Consider the following 17,680-nt stretch of genomic DNA (forward strand, 5'->3'; position numbering starts at 1 on the left):
CATCTCTCCTGCAGGGTGCACAGGTCCCTCCCTGCCATGTGGGCCATGGCTGGCTCTGAACCCCTATACCTGCTCCTCTCACACTCTTGTTCTTGCTGTGTGGCATTAGTCTGCTTCTCTCTGCTTTTTTTAAGGATGGATTTTCCACAAAACATTTTCAAATCTAGTCTGTTGGAGACGGCTGAATTCAAACCTACAGGCTGTTTTCAAACAGTGTAGGGGATGTAGGGATGGACATCACAAGCACTCTGCCATTGTCCAAGTCTCCTTTTTCTTCAGTAGTGTATTTAAAAGGACAGTATGAATACTTGATATGTCTTCTACCCCAAAAAAATGTATTTTAGGGATTGGATCCTCACCAGTTTCTTTCTTGAGGGTTTAATGCATTTCGGTCTTTGTATTTCATCTCTTTAAACTATGTGTTGTCCACTGACCATCAGCCTGGGTTGCATGAGTATAGTTGCTGCAAACTTGTGTCTCACTCCTTAGGAGGTACCACTTTGTATAACCATGAGTAGTAGCACTCTATTAATACAGCAACACTGTCTTAGTTGTCCCTTTTTTAAAGATGCAAGTAAATACCCTTTTTTGTCTACTACTTATTGTTAATTCCATCTTTTGTTGGCAGTGGTATTCACATTTTATTATCCTGACTCCCTAGCCCTATAAAGTGCTCGTTGCATCTTGTGGTTTTCCCCTAAAAACTTTCACTGTGAAAATGCCTTGCACTCTCGCTTCCTTGTGCTCAGTCTTGCTAGAGGCTGTATGGCTTCACACTCCATCTTTTCTCCTCTCTCTACTAGAACATGATGCCTCTATGCACTTTTGCATTTTTATTTTCCTTCCTAAGATACTTGGAGAGCTGGAAGAATGAAAATGAGAGGTGTTATTCCTTTGGAAGGTACTAACAGTGTCTTGTTTGTTCTGGAGACAGTATGGTTGGTTGCTGAAACTGATAGTTCTGCAGGCTCTGGATGTCTGAGAATTTCTTCTCTTACCATATTTCCCCTTGGAGCTTTCCTAGTTCTTGTTGATTTTTTTGTTGTTGTTGTTGGGAAAAGTTTGGTTAAATCAGATGAAGTATTCTCTAGCTTGTACCCTGTGTCCTAGCAGAGACTCCATCATGTTAAGTTTAGAACTTTGCAACCTCATCCAAAAGTTTGAGAGCTGAGAGTGTTGAGGGGAAACGGAGACTTCTGAATAGTATGTGTGAGCTGTTTCCATTTAAAACATTGCCAGTGTTTCTCTTAAAAATAGAGAAATGAAAAAACCAAAAGGGGTGGAAGAAGTTGAATTTAATTTGAGAGAATACACAAATTTTAATGTTTTCATTTTTGGTACCCCATCTACAATAATATCCTCCTATTTTAACAGCTAACTGAATTCGGAAGTTAAATATCTTGTTGCAATCCGCAGGAAGTAATAGTCTCATTTTGGATGAAAATACAAGTTCCTGACTTTGTGTTCTACCCCAGCAAGTAAATCTGGCTATCTACAACTCGCTCTATTCCAACATACAAATACTATTGAACTATAGAGCAATGGTCTTCATACTCTATTCTAGAAATGCTCTATCCGTGTCCCTTGTATAATATAAAGTATTGACTGTAAAGTAAGTGGAGATATTAGTATGTAAATATATATATAAGGAAATATAAATAAGTAAATAAAGTTTTAAAAAAGCATGGTATTTGAAGCTGGTCTCTCAAAATGAAGCTGATGCATCTGGGTCCCCACATGACTAGAAACATACATAACACTCTTGTGCTGGCTTTCTCACCTCTTTCTGATGCTGTTAGCAAAGTGAAGGAGGCCTTTGGCAATGCGTAGGAGCCAGGATAATGAGTGTTTTAGGTGTCTTGGGATATGTGCATGTGGAATGCATATCAACTCCTTAGCATTTACTTTAGTTGAAAAGGAAGAAGTTGATAAATTTGATTTTTGAAACAGTAAGTGGCTGATGTAATCAAAATATGGACCAGAGGGAGTATTGGAGATTTTGTGAAACAGCTGCTTCAAAGACACTTTCCACTTTTCTGTTCTAATTCTTTTTTTTCCTGAAACTGGGGCTAAATATTTTCGGTCATATGTGGCTGTTCTGGTTTTGTACTTGGAACTGTTTGTATTTGGAGTCATATGTAAAGAAAAAAGAGGTAACATTTCTCTCATTAAAACACAGAGTGAAGAAATTGAAAATTGCATATTTCCTTAATTCTGTGTCCCACTTCCTTTATCTTTGGTCTCTGGAGTACTCCCAACAATTGCCTTGTCTTGTCTTGAAGAGAGCATTGATAGTATCAGGATGGCCTGACAATACTGACATAGCAGTTTAATTCGGAGATGGGCAGAAATGGTTCTCTGCTGAATAACCTTCACAGGCGTCTTTAGCGCTCTAGTTTTCTTCTGAAATCTACAGTTTTGAATGGAGGGGAAAGGAATGTGGATGAAAGTCTATCTTTGAGTTAAGGAAATGTAGAGCTTCTTAATGTGAAGGAGGAAAGAATCTTGGGACATTGCTCTCCCCTCAGCCCACAGACAAAGCATAAACCATAATTTAGTACAGTATTCAGAAACTCAGTGCAGATCCAAAAAATTAAGACACTATCATTAAGATAAAACCAAACTAATTGTACTAAACTTTTTATGATGCAGGGGTGTTTCTCCCTTTGTGGTATGGGGTTTTTGGTTCTGTAAGGGTTTGATTTTGGGTTTTACATCTGGTACAATATTTTTCATCATTCTAAGTGTAGATTTGTATTTTAATAGCGGTGTTCACTTAGTTTTGTGTTGTAATCATGTTTTGTCAATTTTCTTTTATGATGTGCTGAATGGAATAAAAGCATTTGTGAATAGTCTAAAATGTGTCAGTGCAAATTGTCAAACCAAAACTGACTGTGGGCCTTTTTTATCTTTATCCTTTTTTTGAGAATAAAGACCAGTTTCTTCATGATGAAGTTTCATCTTCAGTGTCACATCTTGCAACAAAGGTAAATACCTGTTCTTTGAAAATGTAACATTTAATAGCATATATGTATTTCAGTCCATGTATGTTAATAAGTTGCCAGTTTTTCATGGATAGCTGATTAGGAATATGTATAGTTCATTGATGATTTTATAATTATGTATGATCCTTGGTCATGGGGTCCTCACTGAAGTAATATTAGTACTGCAGGATTAGTTGGAAAGCTCCCTTATTTCCTTTCATTAATGGGGATGGGAAGGTACCCTGATTTTTTTTCTTTTTCTCCCAATAACAGCTATTAAAACACAAGATGAAAATAAGAAGCCACAGGAATAACTGAAGGCTAAACAAGCACTAAATCCTAAAAGCAACTGGCAATATAAACATGAAAAGTAGAAGAGTTTGGGGTTGTTTATTCCATAACGTGTAGCTCCACTGGCTCTCTGACCACAAGAGGTTAAGGATTTTATTTCATATCTCTTTCAGAAAAGAGAAGTAGGAATGCAAGTTAAATTTTTTTACCTTGATATGTGTCCAAGAATCTTCTTTTATGTTCTTAAAATACATTAGTAGAAGATGAAAGAATTGGAAGTTATTATGATAAGCTAGAGCTTGTTTTGAAATTCCATAGGTATAAAGAAAAGTATTTTAAAATAGGTTCATTAGTGTAATAGGATACTTTGCATTAATATGTATAAACTGAACATCTGTCTCTTACTTCTTTTTGTTCTACTTCAGATGCAGCATGATTTTCTTTGAAAATAGAAGTCACATTGTACTATACGTTTTTCTACCCTTTTGAAGAAATATGTTCTTTTTTATGAAAACATACATTACCATATATTTTATACCAGATGATAAATGTTTAGGGAGAGAATCTTCAAATGAATCTATTCTATATTGAAACTTTTTTTGCCCCTTTCTTAGCCATTCAGGAAGGCTTGCTAAGTGTGTGTTCTGGCTTAAAAAACCAGAAATGTCACTAGGTAAACCACTGAGCTGTAGTATTTTTGTGTTTTAAACTAAAACCGTCTTGTCTTAAAAATGTATTCTCAAGAAAGCACCTTATCCTTCTCATCCTCTCCTTCTAAAAGCAATTCGGTATTTTATTTGGTTGTTCTGTGGTCTTAGAAGCTGTCAGTACAGTGATATTCCAGAAGTTCTAAAATCTTTAATATGCTTATAAAAGGCTGATGACTTGCATGTGTGGCCTTTCCAGAACGCACATGTCATGAATAAAATAGTTTTCATTTTGAAACAGTATGGTGAAGAGCAACAAAGTTCTTGAAGAAGAAGGTGTTGGATGAATAATGTGTGTGCTCTTTAGGGAGACAGCCTTCCCTGTCTCTTAAAACCTGGGTTTTAAGGCAGTGCCGATGCCCATTTGCAGAGGAAAGCCTTTGACCTAGGTTTGGAGGTCTAAAAATGGGAGCTAGTCCTAAAGGCTGGAGGTGGAGGTTGGAAAGTGGTCTTAGATCCTGCTCTTGCAGTCAGCTGCCCACTGAGCACTGAGGACAGGCTAATTGCAGTGCTGAGGTTTTCTAGTTCTCTCATCACATCTCTCTTGAAAGGCAGGTATGGGTGGTTAAAAAGCCTCGTGACATCTCAAAGTGAGGAACTGTCAATGCTCCAGTGGTGCTCTGCAAAATGCAGATATGTTCACACTCTGCCTGGATGTATGAATTAGAGATTAAGTCCTAGAGGAGTGACTGACTGAGCTGAGGGTGTTTAGCTTGGAGAAAAGGAGGCTCAGGGGAGACCTTTACAACTGCTTGAATACAGGTCATAGCCAGGTGGTGGTTGGCCTCTTCTCCCAATTAAGCAGCAACAGAACAAGAGGAAATGGCCTCAAGCTGCATCAGGGGAGGTTCGGGTTGGACATCAAGAGGAATTTATTCGCTGAATGCATGGTTAAGCATTGAAACGGGCTGCCCAGAGAGGTTGTGGAGTTACCATCCCTGGAGGTGTTCAAGGAATGACTGAATGTGGCACTCAGTGCCATGGTCTGGTTAACCACCTGGTATTCGGTCACAGGTTGGACTCGATGATCTCAGAGGTTTTTTCCAACCTAAATGATTCTATGATTCTCTGCAAAAATAATCTTTGTGGGTCTCACTGCCATGCTCAGCTTCTGAATTAAAAGTGCAGTAGAAACTTCTTCTGCAGTTGGTTTTAGGCCAGATTTTGAAAGAAACAAAGTTTTGAGAAACACAATAGATCAAGAACCTTAATGCGTGCAAATCCATGGAAACTGATGAGATATGTTTGTGGGTCCTGAGGGAGCTGGTGGAGGAAGTGGCTAAGCCACTATCCAGCATACTTGAGAAGTTACGGCAGTCTGGTGAAGTTCCCACTGACTGGAAAATGGAGACCATAACCCCCATTTTTAATGAAAGAAATAAAGAAGACCAGGGAACTGCAGGCCGGTCAGTCTCATCTCTGTGCCAGGCAGGGTCATGAAGCCAATCCTCTTGGAAACTATACTGAGGCTAATGTAAAATAAGGGGGGAATTGGTGACAGCCAGCATGGCTTCACTAAGGGCAAATCATGCCTGACAAATCTGATGACCTTCTATGACAGTGTTACAGCATTGGTGAATGAGGGAAGAGCGACTGATGCCATCTATGTGGACTTGCCCAAAGCATGTGCATGATATCCATATCTTTCTACTGGAGAGACATGGATTTGACAGATGGATCACTCAGTAGATAAGAAATTGTCTGTATGGTCACACGCAACAAATTATGGTCAGTGGATTGATGTCCAAGTGGAGGCCAGTGACGAGTGACGTTTCTGAGGGGTCAGGTTTGGGACCGGGCCTGTTTGCCATTATTGCTGGGACATGGACAGTGGGATTGAGTGCACCCTCTGCAGGTTTGTGGATGGCACTAAACTGTGTGGTGCTGTCAGCAAGCTGGAGGGAAGGGATGTCATCCAGAGGGACCTTGACCAGACAGAGGTGGGCCCATGTGGACCTCATGAAGTTCAATGAGACCAAGTGCAAGGTCCTGCACCTGGGTCGTGGCAGTCCCAATCGCAGGTACAGGATGGGTGGAGAATGGATTGAGAACACCCCCACTGAGAAGGATTCGATGGTGTTGGTACACAACAAGAACCCTTGGTCTGCACACCAGAGGCTGGCTGACTTGAGAAAATCCCATCCACCACCAATGCTTTAATATCTGTAAGACAAATTTGGAGGGGAGTTGGTTTTTAAATTTCTGTTATCTGTGTTCTTGCATGTTATGAAGAGAGTTTCCTATAATTTGGGGAGAATGCTTCTTAATAATTAAGGCTGATTGGTGTTTTTTTTAACTGTTAAACACTTAGTTGTAACTTTATTGAACTGTAAGGTACGTATATGGAAAATTCTATTTCTAGCTTTTTATTTTAGCTTCACTTTTTTTAGGGGAGGAGTAAGTGAATCTGTGGAACAAACAATTGTTTCTTCTCAGTCAAGGTCAAGAGGAAAATGCGTTCTTTTTGTTTATATTTATAAAAAATTTCTGCAAGTGTTTTGTGGAGTGCCTCTACTTATCTGGAGAATTTTGATTCACCAGTTGTCAATCCCCTGTGAAAATACTTGTGAAGGTCTGCTAAAACATGGCCCAAATATAAATTTCTGGAAATCTCATTTCTTACATGCTGAGCAGTGACTTTTTAGGGATTATCTACATAACTACACAATGGTATTGAACGTGCTGGTTCTCAGTGGAGGTGTACAGCAAAAATCCCCTGTAATTGCTCATTTCGCTTGCTAAGACTCTGGGCTTGTTCTAGCCCGCAGAGAGTAATTTCTGTGCTCCAGAGCCCTGCTGGCCTGGCAGTTGGGAAGTAGAAGAGTCTAACAGGAATATACTGGAAGTACTGATACCCACACCTAATGCAGTCAGAGTAAACTTCAGACATATTTGAATCTCTTGCTTTGTAAACTGTTTGTCTTGTACCTCTGACTCCATGTCCCAGATCTTCTTATTATTCTTTGACTTGATTGAATTCTGTGCTTTTTTATCTTTCCCATTATAAGGTGTTAATCTGTATTAACCACATCCATCTGATGCAGAAGTTTACCTGTTTTCAATTAAATTTACATTATCTTCTTCTTTAGTATATATTCATCTGTGTCTGCATACTTTTTTTGGGTGCAATATACTTTTAAAATTTGCTTTTAGAACTGAACTACTTCTTTAGTTTATACTCAGCTGTTAGTATTCCTGGTTTGTTGCCTTTTACCCTAATTTTTCATGAATCTTCTTGCCCTCTAGCAGAGCTCTAATGATCAACTGTTTACCTTTGACAGTAAAATTAACTGAAAAGTCTTCATAGTGATGCTTTACTGTTTCTCAGTAGACTCTTTGATTGTTCATTTATTAGTCTTTGCCTGTTTACCTATTACGGGAAAATGGGAGTCTTGTAAACATCAGTGTTTGTCAATGTGAAGAAAAATGGTGTAATTAAAGTAATTTTTGGTTATAATACCTATCAATTTTGTAGGAGACTTCCAACTTAAGAGGTCCTGACCCATTCTGGGGCATTTTATTAAGTTACCTATCAGTAGACATGTGTTCCCTGTTTTATCTAAAGAAAGAAAAATTGCAGTCAACATACACAATTTATATACAGTTGACTCACTTGAATCAATACAGGTAACACAACTGAAGTCTTACTGTGGAGGTTGAGATTAGAGTGAAGTTTAGGGGTTTTGGGGGAGCCATACTGTATGTGCAAAGCTCTGATTATGGAAGAAAGTTGATAGATGACAGAGGGTGCTTCAGCTGTTATAACAGTTGCTGCTACAAAAAAGGTGCTGTTGCCCCTAAATTCCACATGCTTTATCTTTAATGAATTGATTCTAAGAACTAGCCTAAAAGAATGCAAAAAATGAGGGAGTTAGATTTCTGCTGGCATAAGTAGTTGAAACAGTTTTCCACAGCATCACACAGGTACAAAACCATCGCCTAAGGAAGGCAGTATCAGTGAGCAGGCAGTGGACTGGGTTGACCCTTTTCAGAAGCAGTATCTGATAACCATATCTGCCACCTTATGAGACTTCTCTCTGGGGATCTGTGTGACAGATGGGCACCAATACTGAAGCGTTGGCAAAGCAGAGAGGAGAGAAGTGAGCAGAAGGAGCAGTAGACAGTGTGAGCAGGGATACAGACCACATCCTTTGCATGATGTTCTAGGAGGGACTGCTTGTACTCCCAGTTTCAGAAGATACACTAATTAAATGGCAGCTTTCTCATGGTGGGAAAAAAGTAGTTTATAAGCTAGGAGGAGCTAAAGGAAAAGAATCTGTGCTCTGGGCTTGAGCTCTTAAGATAGCAGTTGGAACAGAGCATGAGGGCTTCTCAATAGTTTGCCAGTTGATGGATTAATATGTATGTTTAATGTCACTTTTTACTGGTTCTTTGAGGTGATTGCACAGTGCATTGCTGCACAGGTTTTCACAACCTAAAGTGGAAGATACAGGAGAAAATTTATTAATTGCTGTTCAAAATTTAATAATGTGCTGTCATAGTCAAACTACTATGAGACCAGTCTGTATTCTACTTCACAGAATACTGAAATGGCATCTCGAGAAGTTTCTGCTTTGTTTCTCATTGACATTTTTGAAAAATAGTAGACTGCAGCATCCAGCCTGGTCCTCTAACATCTGATGTTACAGTTGTAGTCAGTAATAGTGCTTTCTTCCTTAATAGTGGTCTCCTTTTTTTTTTTTTTTTTAGCTGTCCCATGGCATTTCACTGAAATTTTTTTTTAACCTGGTTTTGAGTGTACAGCTGGTTCTGTCAGTCAACTTTGATTTTCAAAGATCACCTACTCCAAGCTCAAGCCCAACCCATCAGGCACAGAAAGAAGCAAAGGTGACGGGAGGCATGAACGTGATGTTCCTGAAAAACCTCAAGCATTAAAGGGAGGCCTACTAGAGGTAAAAGCAGGGTCGAGTGACCTGAGGGGAGTATAGATACACTCTTTGAGCATGCAGGGATGAGGTTAGGAAGGATTAAACCCACCTAGAGTGAAATGTGGTGAGCAACAAGAAAGGTTTCTGCATGTACACCAGCAGCAGAGAGATTGTGAAGAAGATGGAGCCTGACTCTTCTCAGGGTACTCAGTGAATGGGCAAGAGGCAATGGGCACAAATTGAAATAGAAGAATTATAATTTAAAAATAAGAACAAATGTTTTCACCATGAGGACAGTCAAGCCCTGGAACAGGTTTTCCAGATAGGTTGTGGATTCTCCAGCTGTGGAGATACTCAAAACTTGGCTGTCCATGGTCCTTGGCAATCTGCTGAGGGTGACCCTACTTTGAGCAGTAGGGTTGGACTAGATGGTCTCCAGAGGTCCTTTCCAGCTGTAAAGGCTGTGTAATTCTGTGAATTCTGGATGTTGAATTATTTCTTTTTCCAATGACACAGGGAAAAGTAGTTTAAAGTTTTGAGAATATAATCAGGTCAGTTATATTTATAAACCCTCTAGGAAATTTTAGGACTAAATAATACTTTTGTGTAGAGAGTTACATCATAAAAATGAAATACAGAGCTTCTGCCAGTGGATTGATGTTTTAAGACCATATCAGTACTGTGTTTTCATACTTTGCATAACTTCAATAGTTTTACATAAAATGAGTCTCCAGTGTGGTGAGGAGTCAGCTTACTGAAGTGTCATCTTTACTTACTGACCTTCCTTTGACATCCATTGCAAGGAAGCTAATTGTGCTGGGATATGGGTCTTGGTGCTCTGTAATTTGTAAGTGATTCCCAGCTGATTCAGAGACTGGCCCATGTATTCTGGCAATCTGTGAGTGTGGCAACAGGAGATGGTGTTCAGGGAGAGCATAACATAGCTGGTGTCTAGGGCCTCTTCCCCTAACATCAAGAATCATTGTTTTGAGGTATTAGAGAGTATACCCCTTTAAATAGGGGGTATTCATTTATGAATCTCCTGTCTGAATTTGTCTAATTCTTCTTGTGATGGTTCCCAGCATTTTTTGGCTGTACGGCTGCTGCATGTCAAACTTATGGTGCCAGGGAATGGTGACTTCAAGATCTCCTTCCTGAGCTGTACCTACCAGCTGATACAGTTGTAACTGTTCCAGCTGCACTTGCCAGTCAGTTAAAAGTGTTCCAAGAACTCTGAAAAGAAGCATGGAAATGCAGCAGGCTGTTCTGAGGAATTTCTTTATTATGCATCAGCTATATGACAGCAGTAGTCAAAAACCAAGATTGTTGTCTTAAAAACAGTTCAGTAGTTACAAAAAAGCTTCTGGAACTGCGAAATATGTATTTGACCTCCTCGTTCGCTAAGACTTAAATTCTGGAGTATGCTACCACTGAGAAGACAATCAAGAGTGAGCTGTTTACTCCTGGTTGGTGGAGTGAAAAGATGTTTCAGGAGATCGGTGCTGGCACGGGCAGGTACAGGAGAGGAGGCTTAGGCATGGTAGGCAGTGGTTCTGGTTTTACTCTTGCACTTCTGTGGTTTCTCTCAGCCTAGTCTGTTTAATGTGTAGTAGGCTTTGTGGAATGAGTTGTATCACCTATTGGCAAAATATGGTTTACTTGGACACTGGTGTTCTTCTGCAGATATCCTGACAGTGTTTCCTTTGGAAACCCCAAATAAGTAAGTGGTGGAAATGTATCTTAAATGTTTAGTGTGCATTTCTTCTAAGGACTAGTTGAGAGAAGAATAAATCAGTTACCATCTGGTTGTTAGCCTTATATATACACCTACCAAATGCCATGGATATGAAAATATGGAAGGAATGGTACAATGTGTACATAGATAGTGATTTACATACAGGTAGAAAGAATGCAGAGCTTGTAAATTTTATCTGAAGACCTGCACATGCCATTTTTCTTGACAATGAAATTTTCTCATAATTGTTCTTAAAGGTATCTGTGAATCAGAATTGGACTAATGAAATTAAATTATAAAAAATCTAAAGTTAAAAAGTATGGAAAACTTCTGGCTAGATATAGGTGCTTTTCTTTTTCTTTTTGGTTGGAGGATTGCTTGGGTATCCAAACAGTGCAGCAAAGGTTGGGATTGCATCGGCGAAGTATGTATGATGCCCTAGATTAAAGAAGGTGTATGTGTAGGTATATCCTTTTTGTTACATTGAATGTGTGGGTATAAATGCTTCTCTCCAAGCAGTCTTTCATCAATGTTGTTCTTTAAAGGCACATATAATTTTAATTAAGCCTGTTCTATGTCTTAAATTGCTATCTCAAAACTAATAACAAGATGGTTCTATTTTTTTGTAATCAGCAAATTTATTAGGTGGAAATGACTTGATGAAACGTCATTATTGAAAGAAGACAGCCCAAAATAATAGAATTTTAGTAAGGTAACAGATGATAGAGTCATGGAATGGTTTGGGTTGGGTGAGACCTTAAAAATCATCTAGTTCCAACCCTCTTGCCATGGGTAGGGACACCTTCCACTAGATCTGGTTGCTCAAAGCCCCATCCAACCTAGCCTTGAACACTTCCAGGGATGAGGCATTCACAATTTCTCTGGGCAACCTGTTCCAGTGCCTCACCACCCTCACAGTAAAGAATTTCTTCCTAATGTTTAATCTAAACTAACCCTCCTTAAGCTGAAGGCCATTCCTCCTTGTCTATTACTACGTGCCCTTGCCAAAAGCTCCTGCTTGTCTTGACAGCTGTGGTTTTGTTTTGATTATTACACTTCATGATGTATCGTATTTTTTTAATATAGTCAAGTAACACTAACAGGCTATGCCTGCCATTCTTACTGGATCCTGTGAAGAAGAGCAGCAACTTTCACATTCTGTGCTTGATACACACGTGTATGTTTTTGTAAGCATGCTATCAAAGTAAAAATAACCTATACCTAGTTATTTTGCCTTGAGGGAGGGAGAATCAAACCTTTAATAATTTTAAAAAGTAATTTATGCTACATGCTTAATGTTCAGAGTAAATTTAGAGTACACACTGTAGTGCACCAGTGCCACATCTTCCATTTCACTGGTGCGCCAGTGCTCTTACCCTTCTTGCTTGCAGGGCCGGAAGTTGTAGTTTTAGGGTTACGAAGAGGGACAATATGTATAAAGCAGGTTGAATCTAAAGAGTTTCATAATGCACGTGGCTGTCCTGTCTGTTGTGACTCTTTCTAGAAATGACAGTTTGTTTCATTTCTTGTCTACTGAAGCCCTTTAGACTGTCTTTAAAGCTGCCTGGATTCCCTTCTTACTGTGATACGTTAAAACGGAGCCCAGCTGTATTCAGTGACATCATAAAACCACCAAGGATTTGTATTGTTTGCTCAGCAAGGAAGAGCTCTACTGCAGAAACTGGACTGGCTCTTTTCCCAAGCATGGCCATCCTCTGTAGCTGTATGGATTTGCCTAATTGCCAGTGGCACTGCACGCAGGAGATACAGCAATTGCTGCCTGTCAGCCCCAGCGTTGGCAGTGGCAGTCCCACTCTGTGCCTGTAAGTCTGTCACTCCTACTGATGAGGATTTACTTCTCTGTGTAGGTTCAAGGTGCAAGTTTCCGGGGTTGGAAGGAAGTGACGTCTATGTTCAATAAAGATGATGAACAGCAGTTGCTAGCAGGATGCAAATCTCCAAAATCCAAAGGGTGAGTAAAACCATTTGGTCTATCTGGTATTAAAATACACTCACTGGAACAGAAAATTGCTGTGCAAAGTAATGGAGCTGGACACTGAGAAACAATAGTGTTCAACTGCTGGAAGTCAAATCAACAGAGAAGGGTTTATGGGCAAAGCTATGTATACATTAAGCTTACAGTGAATGAGGCACGCTGTATTAGGAAAGGACAGAAAATATTGTAAACATCTTTAGGTTTGTCAGGTAGTAAAGGCTTGTAAGTAAAAGGGTCATTCTTACACTCTCCCTTTCCTCTTAGGGATTAATTATGGTTGAGTTTACAAATTCCCTTTTTTACATGCCTTACTCTCTCTTTTGAAGTCTTACTACACCTAGAAAGGTTAAGTGGAGTAGCTATACTAGGATCTGTTGGTGCTGGGGTGGATTTTTGGCACAGTTGTGCTGCCGATGTGGTGAGAGCAGTTCCCTGGACAGAACTTCGCTCTTCCAGGACTGACTATCATTCTGTTACGTGTAGGCTTTACTTCCATGTGCTACCTCACTGCCTTGGTTACAAACTAAATATGCCACACATCAGTAGATCGGTTCCTGCCAGATACTAGCTTTGATAAGACTTGCTCTAGCAGGCTTTGTCTCCAGTGTACTTTGAAATTAATGTGTTTCAGAATGCAAGTGTATATATATGCATGTTAGGGGGGTGTATGTATATAAATAAACAATTTAGAATATAAATCCATGTATTTTATTTCCACTTGAGCCTGTTCCATAAAACTTACCAAAAGTTCCCAGCTACTATCCCTGTGCAATTTTATGGGTGTTATTGAGATGCTAGGCTCCTGTAATAATGCTTTGCAATTGATGCTGAATATAAGAATCAAGAAGAGTGAAGAGAGCAGAAGTATGGTAAGAAGATTTACACCAATGTAGAAACTATTTTGGTATTACTATGAGAACTGCCTGTTTTTTAAGTTACAGATATTTTTCTTTAATTATATGTCATGATTTTTACTTTACTTTTAAAGACAAGTGCAACTTTTATGTGTGCTGTTCACAAAATAAAAGAAAAGTGTATGGAATCTATGGCTGGTTTTAGCAAGATGAAAATTCTGATGAATCATAAATGCAAAATTCAGTAAAGGAAAAGGGATTTTTAAAGGTATTGGTTGAGTTGCTTCTGTTTAAATATGATAGAGCTAAGCTTTCATTAACGGAACAAAGCTCTTTTAATGGAAATATTTGAAAAAGATTCAGTGGTGGGTTTAGTTGTGGCTAAGGAATTTATATGCTACTACAGATAATGTTTTCAATTTGCTTTTTAGCTCATTGAACCCTGAAGGCTGTGTGTTTCACCCCTGGTGTTCAACCTTTCCTTGTGGCCCATTATTTGACTATATATGTAATACTGCATATAAAGTTATGCATAAACTTCTGACATTCTTTAATTTAAATATTTCACACTGCAAAATTATTCAGGTTGAAGATTCTTAATGGGATAAGAAAAGTAATAATATGAGTAGCCTTTCAAATGTCTGAGAGAGAAGTTACAGTTATTTTTTGGGTTTGGGAGGGGGATTTCAAGAGTTCTTACCAGAAATACAAAACAGCTGTTTTCACAATATTGTATGGATCTTTATGAAAATATTAATAAAAAGCCTGGTATCTTTAAAGTCCTAATACTGTGTACATCAACTACTTTAGGGTATAAGGTTTTACTGGCGAGGTGGTAACATGTATATGAAACTGAGTAACATAGTGAATGTTAAAGCTGGTGTTAGAATATTTTCATATTCCTTCTACTATCATACTCCTGGGATTTTTTTAAATTTGTTTTTGGTTGGTTGGTTGGTTTGGTTAAAGTCCTAAATTTTTCTAATACATCCTAAAATACTTTGTACATTTCGGAAGGCAGCTCTGTGGAATTCACCCCACAGGAACAGGGTGGGAGATAGTGTTATGTGAATTCTTTTGTAATAGAAAATGACCATACTCAGTCCTCTTCTGATTTATCACTGAAAGATTCTGCTGTGTTTAGGTTTATGTGTATGTGAGGGTGTTTTTCCTGAAGCTGACAGTAATGGATATGCTGCCTCAGGCTTTCCTTAGTGTAAAACATAATTTAATTGGATGTTTATTAATAACTACTACATACATTGTTAAATCGAGAAAATAATCACCACATCATCGTTATTTTCTAGAACAAACCTAAAATTAAAGGAAGAGATGAAGTCTGAAAAGAAGCCAGGTTTTTGGGACAGTTTGGTGATAAAGCAGAATGTTCCATCTAGGAAACCAGACGAGATTGAGGGATGGGAACCACCACAGATTACCACTGCTGACTCTGCCAGTGATGCAGCAACTCCTTTAAGTGACTATACACCCTGGTCAGGCTGGGAAGATGAAACCAAAGGCTCCACAAAATACACAAACCTGGCCAGCTCAGGAAACAGTTCCAGGTGGAGTATCAAATCAGCTGGAAAGCTGGTTAGTATTAGACGTCAAAGCAAAGGTAACCTTACTGACAACTGGGAAGAACTAGAATGATACTGGTAATGTGAAATACTTAATAGGTAAGAAGAGAAAGGTTCCATGATTTACTCATATGTTTAAACCAAAATCAAATCTGCTCAATATTGCACCTTTATACAGTGTTTTGTTTTATTCAGATTGTTACAAATTTTTGCTCACCAGATAGTAAATTTTCTTATTACATTGTTAATAGCTATTTTTTCCACACTGAAAAAAAAGTAGAGAATCTATTTTGTGCCTATATTTCACATTCAGACTCTGCGGTATGTCAGATTGTTGATTTTACCAAAAAACCCCAAGTAATTCCTTAGTGAATGTATATGCTGGTTGTAAATTTGACTGCCTTATGTAGGAGCTTCCACTAACTTGAGGTCCTGTTTCTTTTCTGTTATTTGAGGGCCATTCAAAATTTTAGTTTTGATGCTGTCCCTTTTTAACTATACTAATCTGTTGCTTGCAGGGAGAATGCTTGTACTTAGTACTGTTTTCCAAATCTTCAGCCTCAGCATTTGCTTCAGCTTGTGCATACAAGATGCTTACTGTCACATTGTGCTGTACTGTGTGTGACATGGGAAAATACTATTCTAATGTAATTCCTTCCATTACAGGATTGTCACCAACAGTTGGGTCAAATGGGTCTTCCAGAGCTGGAAGTTTTTGCGTTTTGGTTTTTTTTTTTTCCCTGTTTGTTTGGGGGGTTTTGTGTTTTGTTTTGTTGGGTTTTTTTCCTGTGATTTTTTTGGTTGTTGTTTTTTGTTTTATTTTGGTTTTGTTGTTGTTGGTTTTTTTTTAATATTGAACTTTTTTTGACAAAGCTAAGTTTCTCAGTTTTTAAGATGCATGCTATGCCAAAAAATAGAAATTATTGAAAATTTGGAAAACAGCACTGAGTAAAGTGTAAGATGATCTTGGTATTCTGGGGGGATATTGAATCTGGATATAGGAATAAGCTGCTTCTTATGGAAGGGCACATGTTTTCATTTTTTTATAATAGCTGATCCTTGTTCTACAAACTACTTTTTTGGTTCTGAGTGTGTTTTTCCTTTCTTCCCACTGCATAAGCAATGACTGAATTATACTCTGGCATTTTCAGGGTAGCTGAGTTACTGAGCCATTGCAAGTATGTGCATGCACACAACTTCTGAAGCATTTTTGCTGAAAAGTTCCATCTTATTAGCTACTGATACTCTGATTTTTTGGTAAAAGGAGAAATGTTAGATTTGAGATTTGAAATGTATATATGACTAATAAAAGTGCCTCTTTTTAGCATATTGTCTCTCACTAGCGGTGCAGCTGATGTCAGATCCAAAGTTAGTTTCCGTTTTGTTTCTATGACCCACACAAAGACTTCTTTAACATTCATGGATAAAAATCAAACCAAAAGTTTCATAAGAAATGAACAGTAGGCCTTTTCTCTCCTGATTGTTGAACTGGTATAACAGAACTGAAACTTGACTGTCTAGCAATATGGCCAGTGCATTTGGAAGATGAAGCTAGCATGTCAGAGAAAATCAGCATTTTTACAAGAAAGTGTAGATCTTTATATAACAGATGTCTTGTAAACATATTTTTGCAAGAAGGTTATGCTGATGAAAAGGGATGCATGCAATTTTTTTTTAAGCTTGTTTCTGTTACTGCCACATTACTCCTCCCTTAGCTCTCTCCTTCTCCTCTCCTCCAGTTCATGTACAGTTTTCTGGCTTGCAGTTCCTGCATAGGTATTTTTTGGAGATTTCTGCTGAGATGTGCCTGGAGGGAAACTGTAGCAAAATGGTTTTAGTTGGTTGGGTTTATTTTCCTAATAGGATGCTAAAAGACATTCTTAAGTTTATATAAAAGAACAGTGATGTTTTGTGCTACAAAACAGGATCTTGCAACTGGTGAATATACTTGTAAAATTGGCATTAGATATTAAAAAGTATTAATAGGGGAGAAAAAGTTAGCATTTATATTGCATTGTTTAGTCTGTGAGTAAACTCTTTTTGCCTTGGGCAAGTACGTATGCTGAGGTTAATTATAGGAAAGAATTAGTATTCTTGGGTAAAGTATGCTGCATTTTATAGTTTATGGAATACCCTCTAAGGCATGAGCTAGTGTTAATTTGGTTGTTGGTGCTGACCTGAAAGAAGAGAAGAAGATCTGTTAGTAGCCCTTAATATTTTGCTCTCAAAAATGGACTGAGAACTTTTAATTTCCCTCTTGAAGAAACTATTTATACTGTGACCAGTAAAGGTTTTGCCTTGCACATTATACTGTCAAGTGCCTGTTTCTCACCTTGATGTGTTTGATGCACAGCTTAACTGCAACCTTTTTTTTAGATGTATGATAAAAAATATGCTCACAAATCTGAAGCCTATTGTAAAACAAGTGGGAAATTGACATATGTAAAATTCCAGTTTCACTCCTAGTGATGAAAGTTTTGATGTGCTTTTTAAGTGATATTTCCTCAGAAATAACCATTTTAAGGATCAACATTATTAAATTTAATATAATTTATTGTTATGCTTTAATAATGTATTTGTCTGTTGAGAACTCACCGGTGTGAGCTTTCCTTCTCTCATGTTTATAAATGTGTCTGAATTTTCA

At 38.3% G+C, this 17,680-nt stretch overlaps 1 protein-coding gene across 1 annotated transcript in view; it reads left to right on the forward strand.

The window, feature by feature from the left end:
* TDRP (testis development related protein) overlaps window positions 1-15,829 on the forward strand; it is a 25,198-nt gene extending 9,369 nt beyond the window's left edge. The window contains exons 2-4 of the mRNA XM_017729166.1: window positions 2,928-2,987; window positions 12,475-12,578; window positions 14,764-15,829. Coding sequence (XP_017584655.1) covers window positions 2,928-2,987; window positions 12,475-12,578; window positions 14,764-15,109 — 510 coding nt within the window. The 3' untranslated portion in view covers window positions 15,110-15,829. The remainder of the gene's footprint in view (window positions 1-2,927; window positions 2,988-12,474; window positions 12,579-14,763) is intronic.
* The last annotated feature ends 1,851 nt before the right edge of the window (window positions 15,830-17,680 follow it).

Source organism: Corvus brachyrhynchos, unplaced genomic scaffold (assembly GCF_000691975.1).
Source record: "Corvus brachyrhynchos isolate BGI_N302 unplaced genomic scaffold, ASM69197v1 scaffold1, whole genome shotgun sequence".
Lineage (NCBI taxonomy): Eukaryota > Metazoa > Chordata > Aves > Passeriformes > Corvidae > Corvus > Corvus brachyrhynchos.